The 17624-nt window shown below is 34.4% G+C and overlaps 1 protein-coding gene across 9 annotated transcripts in view; it reads right to left on the bottom strand.

Annotated features, from left to right (window-relative positions):
- Positions 1 to 17624, bottom strand: part of TANC2 (tetratricopeptide repeat, ankyrin repeat and coiled-coil containing 2) — a 642298-nt gene that overhangs the window by 565964 nt on the left and 58710 nt on the right. For all 9 annotated transcript variants that reach the window (XM_077163513.1, XM_077163519.1, XM_077163523.1 and 6 more), the window contains exon 2: positions 10144 to 10237. In XM_077163513.1, coding sequence (XP_077019628.1) covers positions 10144 to 10210 — 67 coding nt within the window. In that variant the 5' untranslated portion in view covers positions 10211 to 10237. The remainder of the gene's footprint in view (positions 1 to 10143; positions 10238 to 17624) is intronic.

Here is a 17624-nt window from a genome sequence, read left to right as displayed (position 1 = left end):
TTACCTACAAAAGATTATTTTCTTCCTTTAAGAAATATAATAATAGGGAACTCTGCATGTTAAACAGTATAAACAGAAGTTTCATTTCTTTAGAGACTCATTTTGCTGACTTTTCTCTCACCTATCACCAAAATAGGTTAATTTGATTAATAAAAGCCACTAATGTCCAAAAGATGCCATGAACTCACTAGATAAACAAAAAATCAAATAATACCTGGTATATTATTTTTAGGAATTTTACCGAATTCTAAGGCAAGAGAAGGGAAGAAATTTGACTGGCAGTATCATTCAGTAGGGCCATTCAGTCAACAAAGAATCATGGTCTACATAAGAGTATATCTAGAGAACTTCATGAATGCCCAAACCCTATCATGTAAAAGGTAATTAGCTAGGTTCACTCACTAGCTAAATAATTTAATCCCACTTATTGACCTCCTAGAAAATGCCACTTTATAGACATTGTCTCATTTAATTCAAAAAACAATCTTAGGAAATTAGTATTATTGTTATTGCCATGACAAAAAAAAACGATTATATATAATGGGTGAGTCATAGCTGAAAAGTCTATATATTATAATGATAAATGTAGCATTTCTTGATGATTTGGGAGAAATTTCAAGTATTTATACAGCCAGCTATGGCTAGGTGATCTTATAAATTTCACAGGTAAATCAATCAATGGTGTACAACATGAGTTCCTTTTTCTAAAATCCTCTGTATTTTAATGCCTGTTATTCAAAAATTCATACTGTTGAACAAGCAACAGCTAACTGATTTGATCTTCCTTGCCTGAACCTAACAGAAGTCAGATAAGGATACCACAAGAAAAATAAAAGTACAGACAAAAATCTCTTATGAATATAGATGTAAAAATCCTCAAAAAATACTTGCAAATCGAATCCAAGAGCACATTAAAAGAATTACACACGATGATCAATCATACTGATCCCAGTTATGCAAGGGTGGTTCAACATAAGACAATCAATTAACATAATACATTATATTAACAGAATGAAGGGGAAAAAACCACATGATCATCTCAATTGAAGCAAAAAGGCATCTGACAAATCCTTTCTTGATAAACACACATACACATACTTAGAAAACTGGGAATAGAGGGAAATTTCCTCAACATGATGAAGGGCATCTATGAAAACCCACCACTAATATCATTCTCAGTACTGAAAGACTGAAAGTTTTCCCTCTACAACAGGAACAAGACAAGGATGCCGACTGTCACCACTATCATTCAACACTGTACTCAAAGCTCCAGGACTTAAGCCAGAAAAAGAAATAAAAGGCATCCAAAAATTGGAAAGAAAGGAATGACGCTTTCCCAATTTGCAGATAACATTATCCTATATATGTAAAATCCTGAAAAATGCACAAAAAAACTAAGAGAGCTAAAAAAAATTCTGCAAAGTGTCAGAATACAAGATCAACATGTAAAAATTAATAGTGTTTCTATACACTAGTAATGAACAATCTGAAAAGGAAATTAAAAAAATCATTTACAGGACAACTAAATATCTCTGAATCAAATATCTATGAATAAATTTAACATATGCTGTAAAGGACTTATGCACCAAAAACAACAAAGTATTGCTAAAAGAAATCAAAGACCTAAATAAATGGAAAGACATTCCACATTCACAGATCAGAAGACTAAATATTAAGAAATCAACTCTACCCAAAGTGATTTACATATTCAATGTAATCTCAATCAAAATTCCAACAACCTTTTTTTGCAGAAATGGAGGAGTCAACTATAAGATTTATACGGAAGGGTAAGGGGCTCTGAGTACCCAAAACTATCCTGATAAAGAATGAAGTTGTCTTCAACTCACACTTCCCAGTTTTAAAATTTATTTAAAAGCTGCAATAACTGAAATAGCATGGTTATGGTACAAGGAAAGACCTATACAGACCAATGGAATCAAACTGAGAGTTCAGAAATATAAAACCTCACATTTATGGCCACTGGTTTTTGAAAAAGGTGTCATGTACACTTGATGGGAAAGAAACAGTCTCTTCAACAAATGGTGCTGGGAAAACTGGATACCCATATGCAAAATAATGAAAGCACATCCCTAACTCATACCATCTTCAAAAGTCAACTCAAAATGGTTCAAACACCTAAATATAAGAATCAAAACTATAAAATTCCTAGAAGAAAACATAACTATCTTCAGGACCTTGTGTTAGGCAATGGTTTCTTGGACTTTTTACACCAAAAGCATGAGGCACAAAAGAAAAAAAGAAATAAATGGTACTTCATCAAAATTTAAAACTTGTACATCAAAGAACTTCACTGTAAAAGTAAAGAGACAGCCTATAGAATGGGAGAAAATGCTTGAAAACCACATATCTAACAAAGGTTTAATATCCAGAACATATAAAGAAATCCTACAACTCAACAATAAAAGATAAACAAGCCAATTTAAAAATGAGTGAAATACCACCCTCCCCCTCTCTGCATGGGACATGACTCCCAGGGGTGTGGACCTTCCTGGCAACGTGGGACAGAAATCCTGGAATGAGCTGAGACTCAGTATCAAGGGATTGAGAAAAACCCTAGAATGGGCTGAGAATTAACATCAAGGGATTGAGAGAACCTTCTCGACCAAAAGAGGGAAGAGTGAAATAAGATTAAGTGTCAATGGCTGAGAGATTCCAAACAGAGTCGAGAGGTTATCCTGGAGGTTATTTTTACGCATTAAGTAGATATCACCTTGTTGTTCAAGATGTAGTGGAGAGGCTGGAGGGAACTGCCTGAAAATGTAGAACTGTGTTCCAGTAGCCATGTTTCTTGATGATGATTGAACAGTGATATAGCTTTCACAATGTGACTGTGTGATTGTGAAAACCTTGCGTCTGATGCTCCTTTTAGCTACCATATCAACAGAAGAGTAGAACATATGGAATAAAAATAAATAATAAGGGGAACAAATGCTAAAATAAATTTAGTTTGAAATGCTAGTGATAAACGAAAGCGAGGGGTAAGGGGTATGGTATGTATAATCTTTTTTTTCTCTGTCATCGTTTTATTTCTTTTTCTGTTGTCTTTATTTCTTTTTCTAAATCGATGCAAATGTTCTAAGAAATGATGAATATGCAACTATGTGATGATATTAAGAATTACTGATTATATATGTAGAATGGAATGATAACTTAATGTTTTGTTTGTTGTTAATTTTTTTAATTAATAAATAAAAAATTAAAAAATGAGTGAAATATCCCAACCCATACACTTCCTCCACCATAAAAAAAAAAAAAGAAACACTTGAATGGATATTTCTCCAAAGAAGATACAGAAATGGAGAAAAAAACATGAAAAGATGTTCAACATCACCATCAAGAAAATGCAAATCAAAACCACAATGAGATACCATTTCATACCCACTAGGATGACTGCTATTTACAAAAATAGAAAAATAAAGGTGTTGTAGTGAATGTGAAAAAATAGGAATACTAACTCATTGGTGGGAATGTAAAATGGTGCTGCTGCTGTAGAAAACAGTTTGGCAATTCCTCAAAAAGTCATATAGAATTCCCATATAACCCAACAATCTCACTTCTAGGCATATACCCAAAGTAACTGAAAGCAGGGACTCAAAATGATACTTGCACACCAATGTTCACAGCTACATTATTTATAATTGCTAAAATACGGAGGTAACCCAAGTGTCCAAAACCAAAAAATGGATAAACAAAATATAGTATATACATACAATGGAATGTATTCCAGCCATAAAAAGGAATGAAGTTCTGATACATCTGACAACATGACGAACCTTGAAGATATCATGATGAGTGAAATAAGTCAGACACAAAGGGACAAATATTGTATGATCTCACTAATAAGAAATAACCTATAAGAAGAAATACAGAAAGTCAAATATAGAAATTCAAATATCCAGAGAATAGCAAATTCATAGAATCAGAAACTAGAAAATAAATTACCAGGGTACAGGGTTGGGAAAGGGAATGGAGAGTTAATGCTTAATTGGCACAAAATTTCTGTTTGGGGTGAGGGAAAAGTTTTGGTAATGGATTGTGGTGATGGTAGTATAGTGTTATGAAAGCAATTAAAACCACAGAATTCTATATTTGAACGTGATCAAAGGGGAAACTTTAGATTGTATATATGTTACCAGAATTTTTTTTTTTTTTTTGCATGGGCAGGCACCAGGAATCGAACCTGGGTCTCTGGCATGGAAACAAAATTCTTTTTAAATGAGCATGAGTAAAAACCAAATGTTCTAGTTTAGTAGCTGCCAATATGCAACACACCAGAGATGGACTGGCTTTCTATAAGAGGGATTTATTTCATTAAAAATGTATAGTTCTTCAGAGGAAAGGCAGCCAACTTTCAAATGAGGTTCTTTCTTACATGGGAAGGCGCAAGATGATCTCTGCTGGCCTTCTCTCCAGGCCTCTGGGTTCCAACAACTTTCCCCAGGGTGATTCCTTTCTGTATCTCCAAAGGCCTGGGCTGTGCTGCGAGTGCTAAGATGAGGTATGCTGAGCTGCTTTTGCTATGCTATGTTGAGCTCTCTCATTTAAGCACCAGCCAATTAAATCAAACACCATTCATTGCAGCACGCACGCCTCTTAGCCAACTGCAGATGTAATGAGCAACAGATAAGTTCACGTACCATTGGCTCATGTCCACAGCAATAAAACTAGGGACTGTCACCTGGCCAAACTGACACCTGAACCTAACTACCACATCAAAAAAAAGATTATAGAAGAAGATACTATGTAATAAAGGATTAACTTATCCCAAAGAAAAGTCTGACTTTTGACCCAGCTCTTGGGGAAGATAAAGCCTAAAACTTTAGAATTCCCTGAGGGATAAGAGTATCTTTGTTTGGACACACTAGTAGCCTTAGGGTAGAGGCTGGTCATGCCAAAAGACCAACAAGCTCAACTTCCCAGGAGTGACAAGGCAGAGGGGTTTGGGTTGCACCTGGAGAATGAAGTCAACCACATGGCCAATGATTTAATCAATCACCATACATAATGAAACTCCAACAAAAACTCTGGACACTGAAACTCAAATGGGTTTCTCTGGTTAGTAATATTTTTTCACTGATGTGCCATTAGTATGATGCATTCTGATGGGGAAAAGACAAGGTAAACTTCACACCTGGGACTCTCCCAGACCTCATGCTATGTATCCTTTCATTCAGCTGGTTCTAATTTGTATCCTTTGCTATAATAAATTGTAATCACTGTTCAGCACTTTAATAAATTTTGTGAGCCTTTGTAGAGAATTACCAAACCACAGAGGGGTCCTGGGAACCCAGGAGCTTGCAACTGGTAGCTGAAGTGAGGGCAGTATTGTGCAGTATAATGCCCTTAACCTGTAAAGTTTGGCCTAATTCCAGTTAGCATTAAAGGTCACTGCAGACACATATTAGATATATCACATAAAGATTTTTAAATAGATAAAGATATACAGGTATAAAGATGTAGATATAAATATAGATATAGTTTTACTATGTTCAGGGAGATAATATTGAGAAATCTGGCAAAGAACTGGAAATGTTAAAAAGAGAACTGTGTTAGTTTGTGAACTGCCAAACTGCAATATACCAGAACTGGAATGGCTTTTATAAAGGGGAATTTAATAAGTTACAAGTTTACAGTTCTAAGGAAAAGAAAGTGTCCAAAGTAAGGCATCCAGGAAAAGATACCTTAATGCAAGGAAGGCCGATGCACCTGTAACACTTCTGTCAGCTGGGAAGGTACACTGTTCCACTGGTCCTGGGCTCCGTTGCTTTCAGACTCTGTTCCTGTGGAGGTTCCTCACTTTACTTCTCCAGAGCTGGCTTTGATCCCTTGGCTCTCTCCAGGTTCTGGCTTGCTTAACATCTCATGGCAACGTCTACTGGGCTCCAAGCATCTCCAAATAATCGTGTCTCTGTTCTTCTCCACATTCTGCATCTGCATCAGCTCTATTGTGAAGTTTCTATCGGCTCTGTCACTTCTGTAGTTTCTCTTGTTTCTGGCATTTCTCCAAACTGCTTTCCCTTTTAAAGTCTCTAATAATCTAATCAAGACCCCATCTAGAACGGTGGAGTCACATTTCCATCTAATCAAAAGATTGCATTCACAAGTGGGCATGTCACATTTCCATGGAGATGATCTAATCAAAAGTTTCCCCCTGCAATATTGAATCAGGATTAGAAGAAATGGCTGGCCCCACAAGACTGAATCAGGATTAAATGATGGCTTTTCTAGGGTACATCATAATACTTTCAAACTGGCCAAGAACCAAACATTGTCTACCTACAGACTGTTTATAATCTTCAAGGAGGAAACAATATCCACACAGCAGAGAAACTGGACAGCACCTTAAATTGGTCATTAAAATTAAAATCACTGATGAGTATATGAGTGCTGAATCATTACACTGATATTTCTTTTAGCATCCAGTACCTTAGAGCAGCTAGAAATAAAAATCTAAAATTGTGGAACTGTAACCCATACTAACTCTGAAATCTGACCTACAACTAGTTGCTACGATGTACTTTGAAATTTATTGCCTTTATGCATATATGTTATTTAAAGAGAAGGCAGAGTATAACAGAGAGGACAGGATTTAACAAATGAGTATGACTGCTGAATCATTATATTGATTTTTCTGTTGGTTTCCAGTGTCTTGAAGCAGCTAGAAGAAAAAACGAAATATCTTGGAACTGAAATCAACACCAAACTTGAAAATCTGTTCCATAACTACCTGTTAAAATGTACTTGGAAATGTATTGATTTTTGTTTGTTTGTTTGTTTTTTGGCATTGACAGGCTCCAGGAATCAAACCTGAGTCTCTGGCACAGCAGGCCAGAATTCTGCTACTGAGCCACCGGTGTACAGCCCAATTTATTGCTTTATTTATATACGTTATATTTCACAATTTAAAACAACATTCAAAAAAATCACTAATAAGTTGCAAACAGCCATTGTGTGCTTCCAGCTGTGATACCCTGAGAAGTGCACAACATATGCAGCACACAAACCAGGGATACTAACAGAAATACAATCATGAAAAAACACCAAACAAACTAAAAATAAAGAACAGTCTATACTAAGGCGGGGTGGTACTTCATGCCTCAAAAATGTCAAGAAAGGCTGAGAAATTGTTTCATATGTTTGAAATGGCATTAAAATGACATGACAAGTAATGCAACACCTTATTTTGGATTGGACCCTGGAAAAGAAAGGGGAAAATTCTATAAAGGACATTACTAGGTTATCTGACAAATTGGAAAATAAGTAGTAGGTTGGATAAAAGTATGGTATCAATGTTAAATTGCCTGAAGTTGATAACACTACTACAGCTATGTAAGAGAATCTCCTTGTTTTTAAGAAATATACACTGGAGAATTCAAGTAAAGGAACATACCTTGTTTAACTTATACTTGAATGACTAAAAAAAATACTGAATGGGGAGGAAAGGACAGAAACAGAGTAGGCCCTCTTAGAGTGGGTACTCTAGAGAGAAGGGATGATAAAGCAAATGGAACAAAATGTTAACAATTGGTGAATTCTTACATATGGAGGGTTTTTAAATACTAATCTTTCAACCTTTCACTAGGCTTAAAATTATTTCAAAAAAAATTATAGAAGCAAATGGAAGCTCTATCACTGAAAAATACAAAAACAAATTAATAACTGAATACAGTTAAGAACATTATTATACACCAGTGAAGAAGGAATTCCTGAAGTATAAGATAGGTCAAAAGAAAATATCTAGAATAAAACAGAGAGACAAAAGAATAAAAAGAGACTATAAGAGAGACAGATGATATCCATGTAGACTATCATCTGTATAAATAGATTCCTAAAAAGTAAGGAGAAAGAATGGGAGAAGAATAAAAAGTTTAAGAGATAATGGCTAAATTTTCCAAAACTGATTAAAACCACAGATACAAGAAACCCTACAAGGACAAACAAAAACATAAATAAATAGAACATAAATATAAGGAAATCTACTCCTAGGTACATCAGCATAAATCTAGAAAATTGAAAAGAAGTTGAAAAAGAAAGATAGAGAAACAGAACACCTTTACAGGAGCAGCAATTAGATTGAGAGCTGATTTCTCAACAAAAGTAAAAGAAGGAAAAAAAAGTAAGAGAAGAAAACAGAGACAATGAACAATATCGCCAATGTGCTGAGAGAACATAACTACCAACCTAGAATTCTATTCTCAGCAAAAATATCAGTCAGAAATAAAGGCAAAATAAAGATATTTTTCTGGCAAACAAAGTGAATTTTCCACAAGAAAATCCCCACTAAAGGAAATTCTAAAAGTTGATAACCAGACAAAAGGAAAGATGATTCCAGCTAGAAAGTCAGAGATGCAGAAAGAAATGAAAAAATTAAGTATGTGTGTAAATGTAAATAATAGGGACTATACAAAACAACATTAGTAATGCTTTTTGCAATTTAAAATACTTATAGGATTAAAATACATGCAAAAACACTCAGAAGTTGGGAGAGGTAAAAAGAATCTAAAGCTCTTGCACTGGCAAGAACAGGGTAAAAGCACTAATTAATATCAAATTTTGGTAAGCTAATGATTGATGTTTTAATCGTAAGGGTACCACTGAAACTATTATTAAAGAGAACAAAATCTCCAAGTTATCCCCCTATGGGAGATATATTAAATAGCAAAAAAAATTTTGATCAATCAAAAAACAGGAAAGGAAAGAGAAAGAAGCATGTAACTGACAGGACACATAAAAGTACACATTAATATGTTAAATATAAGCTCAAATATATCAAATAGATTAATACAAATGAACCAAAATATCCCTTATAGAGGCAACAATTCTCAGAATTAATTTAAAAAAAACAATAATATGCTGTTAACAGTTTAAGAATATTGAAAATAGAAGGACAGAACAAGTTATATCTTATAAACACTAATCAAAATAAATCTGATACAACCACATTAATAGTAAATAAAGTCAACTATCAAAAAAAGGCATTATTAGAGGTAAAGAGAGGCATTTCACAACAGTATCACAATGGCCAATTCACCAGGAAGATCCAACAATTCTAAATGTGTATGTACCTAATAAGAAAGATTCAAAATATATAAAGCAAAATTGCCATGAGGTAGAAAGAAAATTAGACAAACCCAGAATCACAGTGAGCGGTTTTAATTACATCTCTCTCAATAATAATATTTATAAAGAAAGATATGACATCTGAGCAACACTGCACTCAGTAACTACAGAATACACTTTCTTTTCAGGTACAGTAAAAAAATTTACCAAAATTGACAACAGGCTGAACTATAAAGCAAATCTCAATGAATATCAAAAGAATAAAATAATACAGAACAGTTTCTCTTATAACAGTATAATGAAGCTAACCAGAAAATCATCAGTTGTTTGGAAATTGACAAGTACACTTTAAAATCCATAAGGTTAAAAAGAGCTCACAATTTGAAGAGAATAATGAATATTCTAATAATGTAAACTTGCAAATGCAGAAAAATTAGGAAATTGGAAAGATTCTAAAGAATATGATAAAAGCCTACCACTCATTAACAGAAAACAAACATTTTGGTCCCCATCTTTCAATACTTTTCCTAGAGAAAGTATATATACAGATTTGTTTTGTTTTTTACTTTAAAAGTCTAAGAATTACCCGCTTTGTTCTTTAAAAAAAGATACCTTCATGAACTTTATTTTAATGGCTGTGAAAAAATCTCCAATTTACACTCCACTTTCTGCACAAAACTTTGGAAATGGTTCCTATTTTAACAGTTTCATTCCCAAAAAAAGTGTATGGCTTACAATAATTTTGTATGTATGCTCCTAAAAATTAAATTTATGTCTAGAAAGCTTTTAATACCTAGATGTACCAATTCATTAATGTCTCATATATTTGAAAAAATATTTTATTCACAAACTCCTCTTTTACCTAACTATTCCTGGTAAGTATCCCAAGTGTTTCTACCCATTAAAGAATATACTGGCCTACAAGAGCATAAAATTTCTGCCTTATAAATTGTCAATCATTTTAAAAAGAAACATACAAATTGTTATAACATTAATTCAGATCACTAAAAGAACTTCTATTTCTAAACTATTACAAAGAATAAATATAGCATAAACACTTACCACTTGACCTGTTTTTACGACTTGATTTCCCACCAGTAAGAAGCATCTTGAGACTATTCCGAAACATGGTTGTGCTATTCTAGTTCTATGAAAACTGTAAAAGAAAATGTGGGAAATATGTTAAAAGAAACTTAGTTTTATATTCAAAATACCATTAAGAGTGAATCTGAAATGCATGAAAAGGAATTAACAATGTTTAAATACAGACTACAAAAATTTTAACTGCATAAAAAAACTACTAAACATTTAAACAGCTCCTTAAATGTATACTGTAATACTAAAGGAACCTAAAGAAATAAAGGTGGATAACACTAAGAGAACCCAGAAACAGAAAACATAATTAGGTAGCCATAAATACAGTCTACCCTTTATTTAAACTCTATTTCTTGGACAACTTTCCCATATGACACACATACATATATATGTGCACACACAGATACACAAACAGTTAAGATTCTAGAAACTTATAGCAGCTGCAGATTTTCCACTAGTCAAACCAAAATTCCATCTCACAAGACTACTTACATACATTAATCAGTGCCTATCCTCTTTATGTCTCACTCCTACAAAGGAAAACTCTCCCAACTGTGTTTTAGATTGCATCCCTTCTCACCTTAAGGACTTTTATCTAAAAATCATCCTCCTTTTAGCCCCTTTCACAACTTTAATTTCTTCCCTCTACTTAATCATTTCAATCAGAATATAACATGCTATATATTTAGTTATATATGGTTTCTAACCAAAAACAAGGTCCCTCCCTTTTCTTCCACACATCGAATTACTGACCCTATACCTTTGCTGTTCTTCATAACAAAACGTCCCAAAAGTACTGTCAATATTTGATGTCTCCAGTATACTGTGCAGAGCAAAAGTGAACTGGAACAGAGGTCAATAAAAAAAACACAAAACAAAGCAGAAAGAATCAAAGTTTGAAAAATACAGAAAAGACTATAGCAGGCTATGGAAACCAGCGAAAACTTCTAATATACATGTAGTTAAAATCCCAGAAAAGAGGAGAAAATGAGAAAGAAATAATATTTTAAGAGGCAACCAAGAATTTCCCAACATTAGGGAAAGACATAAAGCCACATCTTCAAGAAGACTATAAAATACAAGCAGAATAAACACAAAGAAAACCACAACCAAACTGCTGAAAACCAAAGACAAAGAAAATGCCTTATACAGCTGGCAGGGGAGGAGGGAGTTGCTTCCTTTAAAGAAACATCAATCAATAGATTAGCAAATGACTTTCAACAGAAATGATGAATACCATGAAACAATGGAATGAACTCTTCAAACTTCTAAAAGGCAACAGGTATTGTAAAGTAAAGAATCTGGTCTTGTCCAAAGACCCTTGGCTTCTAGCAAGAAATATCTGGGCTCCTGGAATGTTATGCCTGAAAGGAGTGTATCTGTTTTCCCAAGGACTTATGACCATACTGGACAGCCTTAATGAGATTAGGGGGGTGAGGGAATTGGGGGCTAGTTACACCTGATAGTCTTAGGGTGGGGCTAGCCATGTCAGAAAGACCAACCACAAGATTTAGGGTACACACTTTGGGTCATGCAGTATCAGCTGACCTGGAATCTGATATCAACTACATGGATAATCAATCAGTCACACCCATATAATGGAGCTGCAACAAAAACTGTGAACTCGAGGGCTCAGGCACGCTTCCCTGGTAGGCAATATTCTATGTGTATTGTAATACATAAATGTGGAAGATTAATGTGTCCTGACTCCATAAGGAGAGCATGCCAGACGTTCTGCATGAAGTTTTGTATTTAGAACTCTCCTGGACTGGACCTCTTCATAGGTGTGTCTGCCCTGAGATGATTTTAACCTATACCTTTCCCTTTAATAAACTGCAAACATGTGTACAATCACTTTTAGTGAGTTCTGTGAGTCCTTCTAGTATGTCATCCAATCTGAGAGTGGTCTGGGGGACCCAGAACTAGTAGGTGTGCAGAAGTAAGAGCAGTTTTATGGAGGACTGAGGGCCCTCTAAATTTAATAGCTGGTTCTAAACTTTGTAGTATGGCTAACCTGCGGCAGGCACCTACCAAGAAATATACTACCAGGGAAAAAAGCTTTGAAAAATGAAATTGAATAAAAAAAAATGATTTCAGAAAAACAAAAATAAAGAGTGCCTCATTAAAAGAAACTCAAAGGGAATTCTTCCAATAGAAGGTGAAAGATATCAGAATAAAATATAGAAATGCAAAAAGAAAGCATAATATATTGCTAAATATAAATGAATAATGACTTCACAAATAACATTTTTAACTTGTAAAGTTTAAAATATAAGTATGCTTCAAATGCATGACAAAAACAAACAAGGCAAAAGTGAGATAAATGGAATTAAAGATATCTGGACCGTCCAAGCAAGCAGTAAAATAATTTATGTAAGACTATGAAAACTCAAGAATTTATATTTTAATTTCTACAGCTACCACTGAAACTTGATTCAATGGCAATTAACTGAAACCTTGATTCTTGAAGATAACTGTATAGCTATATAGCTTTTACAATATGACCACGTGATTGTGAAAACCTTGTGGCTGATGCTCCCTTTATCTAAGCTATGGACAGATGAGTAAAAAATAAATAAATAAGGGCAATAAATAAATAAATAATGGGGGGGATAAGGGGTGTGCTGGTTTGAAAGGATGTATGTCCCCTAGAAAAGTCATGTTTTAATCTAAATCCCATTTCATAATGGCAGAATAATCCCTATTCAATACCGTACGTCTGAAACTGTAATCAGATCATCTCCCTGGAGATGTGATTTAATCAAGAGTGGTTGTTAAGCTGGATTAGGTGACAACATGTCTACACCCATTTGGGAGGGTCTTGATAAGTTACTGGAGTCCTATAAAAGAGGAAACACTTTGGAGAATGAAAGAGATTCAGAGAGAGTAGAGTAGAATGACATAGCCATGAGAAGCAGAGTCCACCAGCCAGAGACCTTTGGCGACGAAAAAGGAACATGCCTCCCAGGGAGCTTCATGAAACAGGAAGGCAGGAGAAGAAGCTAGAAGATGATGCCATGTTCTCCATGTGTCCTTCCAGATGAGAGAGGAACCCTGACCATGTTTACCATGACCCTTTCCAGATGAGAGAGAAATTCTGACTGTGCTCGCCACTGTGCCCTTCCACTTGAGAGAGAAACCCTGAACTTCATCAGCCTTCTTGAACCAAGATATCTTTTCCTGGATGCCTCAGTTTGGACATTTCTATAGACTTGTTTTAATTGGGACATTTTCTCGGCCTTAGAACTGTAAACTAGCAACTTACTAAATTCCCCTTTTTAAAAGCCATTCTGTTTCTGGTATATTGCATTCCAGCAGCTAGCAAACTAGAACAAGGAGTAAAAAAAAATTGTGTAGATTGCAATACTAATGGTCAATGAGAGGAAATGGTAAGGAGAACGGGATATATGGGTTTTTTGGGCTTTTTCAATTGTTTTTTCTGAAGTGATGCAAATATTCTAAAAATGATCATGGTGATGAATACACAGCTATGTGATGATACTGTGAGCCAATTTACTTTGGATGGACTGTATGATATGTGAAGATATCTCAATTACAAATATTTTTCAAAAAAGCTAACTGAAGGTGAGAAAAGGAATAATTACAAGTATTTGATTAAACCAAAAGGTGAGAGATAAGAAATAAGAGAAAAAGTAGCATAGTACATGTGGGTAAGATATAAAACAAATAGTAAGATGGTAGATTTAAACTTAAATTATATCAGCTGTTATACTAAATATTCTGCTGAAAGATGAATATTGTCAGACTAGGGTAAAAAAAAATCCAAAATTCAACAGTGTGTTGCTTACAAAAGATACAACTTTAAGATATGAACACAGAAAAGACTGATAAAAAAACATACCATACAAAGACAAACTAAAAGGAAGCTTATATGACTATACCAATACAAAAGCAAATTGAAAGCAGTAAGCATTACTAAAAATAAAAAGGGATATTTCTTAATAAAGTCACAGCAATACAAAGATATCACAATTCTAAATCTGAAGGGATTCAATAACAAAACTTCAAAATATGTAAAGCAAAAGTATTTAAGATAAAAAAGTGACACAGACAAATCCACAGTCACACCAGAGACTAAAACACATTTGTTAATAGTGACAAGATCAAGCAGCAGGAAAAATCAGTAAAGCTACAGAAGATTTGAACTATGTGCTTAGCCAATTAAACTTTAACACATATATATTTTTTATGCTTATACAAATGACTATACCAAAATATATAGAAAATACACCAAATAGATCATATACTGGTTCATAAAGCAAATCTCAACAAATCTGAAAGGACTAAAATCTTTCAGAGTATATTCCCTGGCTACGTGCAATTAAGCTATAAGTGAAAAAGTTTTTTTATCTATGAAAAAAATCCTCCTGCTTAAAAATTAAGTGATATACTTCTAAATAACCCATCAGTTAAGAAAAATAAATAGATCAAAATAGAAAATGCTTTCCAATGAATGATAATGAAATACGACATAAAAAAAACTTATAGGATGCAACTAAAGCAATGCTTATAAGGAAATTTATTCCATGAATGCTGGTCCAGATAAGTCCTGAAACCTAGAAGGTCTAGCCTCTCCAGAACATCAGATAGTTTCATCTCCCTACCCCATATTAGTGACAGACCCTTCCAATATGAAAAAGTCAGAATGGCCATAGTCCAAACACTCCTAAAGAGAGGGATGGAAAGATCAAAGGTGATGGTGGAGTTATACAGTGAATATAGGATTTAACAAACAAGTATGAATGCTGAACCATTAAAGTGATATCTCTTTTTGTCTCCAGTATCTTAGAGCAGCTAGAAGTAAAAATCTAAAATTGTGGAATTGTAACCCATGCCGAACTCTGAAATATGTCCTACAACTAATTGTAGTGCTGTGCTTGGAAATTTGTTTTTTTGTATATATGTTATTTTTCACAAAAGGAAAAAAGTCTATTGTGATGATAAAAAAATATTTAGACCTTTAGCCTCCTATATTTTGGAGCAGCTAGAAGGAAAAATCTGAGAGGATTGCATGGCAGCCCATGACAAATTCTGGGATCTGTCCTATAATGACTTGTTGAAGAGTGCTTTTGAAAACCATTGCTTTTTTATTTCTTTGCTTTGTATATATGTTATATTTTACAATAAAAAAGTTAAAAAATAAATAAACAAATAAATAAAAGGGAAGGCTAAAAATCAATATCTAAGGTTCTATCTCAAAGAGCTCAAAAGTGGACATCAAATCAAATCCAAAAAGCAGAATGAATGAAATACAAATCAAAAGCAAGATACATAAAAAATCAACAAACCAAACACTGGGTCTTTGAAAAGTAATAAAATTGTAAATATCCTAACAAAGCTAATCAAGAAAAAAAGAAAGAGAAATTACCAATATCAGGAATAAATTAGGGGGCATCATTTCAGATCATGAAGATACTACGAACAATTTTACACTAATTTTATATGAAATGGACAAATTCTGTGAAAAATATAACTTATCAAAACTTATATAAGGGCAGGCCACAGTGGCTCAGCAGGCAAGAATGCTTGCCTGCCATGCCAGAGGACCCGGGTTTGGTTCCCGGTGCCTGTCCATGTAAAAAAAAAAAAAAAAAAAACTTATACAAGATTGAGAAAAAAATGTGAAATAGTTCTATATCTATTAAGGAAATGAACTTGTTACCAAAAATATTGCCACAAAAAAAAAAATCCATTTCACTGGTGAACTCTATCAAACATTTAATTCTTTACATAAAAAAGAAGAAGGAATACTTCCCAACACATTTTATAAGGCCAGTATGATCTTAATCCTAAAACCTGATAGTCATTACAAGAAAAGAAAATTACAGATCAATATGCTTCATGAACATAGATACAAAAATCCTTAACAAAAAGTATCTACACTGAAAACTACAAAGGGTTGCTATAGCACTTTGAAGCTGTATGTACCCTAGAAAAACATGTTCTTAAATGTAATCTATTCCTGTTGGCGTAACTCATTGTAAGTGGGACCTTTTGATGAAGTTACTTCAGTTAAGGTGTGTCCCACCTCAATTAAAATGGGTCTTAATCCTAAAGCTGGAGCTCTATATAAGAGAATGAAATTCAGACAGAGAGAGACAGAAAGCCACAGAAAACAAGAAGCTGGTATGAAACCTAGAAAGGAAAGAGATCAAAATACACCACCATGTGCCTTTCCACAGGACAAGCTATGGACCAAGGGTCACCAGCAGCCAGCTACAAAATGCCCAAGTCTTGGGGAGAACGCATCACTTTGATGATTGCCTTTTTTGGACATTAAACCCATTTGTAAAGAGAACCTTACAAGGAGTTACTAATTAAGGTGTGCTCAAACTGAATAATGGTGGCTCTTAATCCAATATAGCTGAAGTCCTTATAAGTAAAGGTAACTGGATATAGGAGGGAGGAACCATGGGGGAGCAGCCAGAAGCTGGAAATTAACTGAATCTGGAAGAGAAAGGAGAAGACGCCCACATATGCACTGCCATATGACAAGAAAGCCAAAGAACTCCAAATATTACCAGCCACTCAGAAGATACTGACCCTAGAAGGAAGCAAGCCTCCTAACTTTTGAAATTTGAGCCAACAAATTCTTGCTGTTAAGCCAACTCATTGTGTGGTATCAGTTTTAGGAGCTAAGAAACTAAGACCAGACAACACAAATCTCAATCAAATTCCAGCCAACTTTTTTTTTTACTGCAGAAATTAAGACAATGATTCTCAAATGCATATGGAAATATGGTAATGTAAAGAACCTAGAATGTTCAATACAATCTTGGAAATGAACAAAACTGCTAGAGAACTTATTCTACTTAAACTCAACATTTACTATAATGCTCCAATAATTATGACAGCATTGTATGGGCATAAGTGTCAACAAGTAAACGAATAAAATAGAATAATCTGCCCAGAAATATACCTACACTTACATGTTATTTGATTTTCAACAAAGGCCTTAAAGTCTTTTCAACAAATAGTGTTAGTCAGGGTTCTCTAGAGAAAGAGAACAAACAGGAGAGATTTGTAAATCTGAGATTTATAAAGGCGTCTCATGCAACTGTGGAAATGGAAGAGTCCAAAATCCATAAGGCAGGCTGTTAAGCAGGCAGCTTCAGTGAAGTTTCTGGACAAACTTCAGGGAGGCACATAGCTGAAGAAGCAGTAAAAGGGTCTCTTCTTCCTTAAAAGCCTTCAACTGATTGAATTATCTCATTGTGGGTGACCTGTTGATCACAGATGTAATCAGCCACCGAGGCAAACAACTGACTCATGATTTATACACCAGCCTTCCAGTTTATCAACCAACCACAAAATACCCTTACAGCAATGGTAAGGCCAGTGCTTTCCTGACCTGACACCTGGGCATAATCACTTGGCTAAGTTAACACCAGAATTGAACCATCACAGTCCAACCCTTGCTAACTTGG

The sequence above is a fragment of the Tamandua tetradactyla genome, chromosome 6 (genome assembly GCF_023851605.1).
Source record: "Tamandua tetradactyla isolate mTamTet1 chromosome 6, mTamTet1.pri, whole genome shotgun sequence".
Lineage (NCBI taxonomy): Eukaryota > Metazoa > Chordata > Mammalia > Pilosa > Myrmecophagidae > Tamandua > Tamandua tetradactyla.
This window is presented reverse-complemented; position numbering and strand designations above follow the sequence as displayed.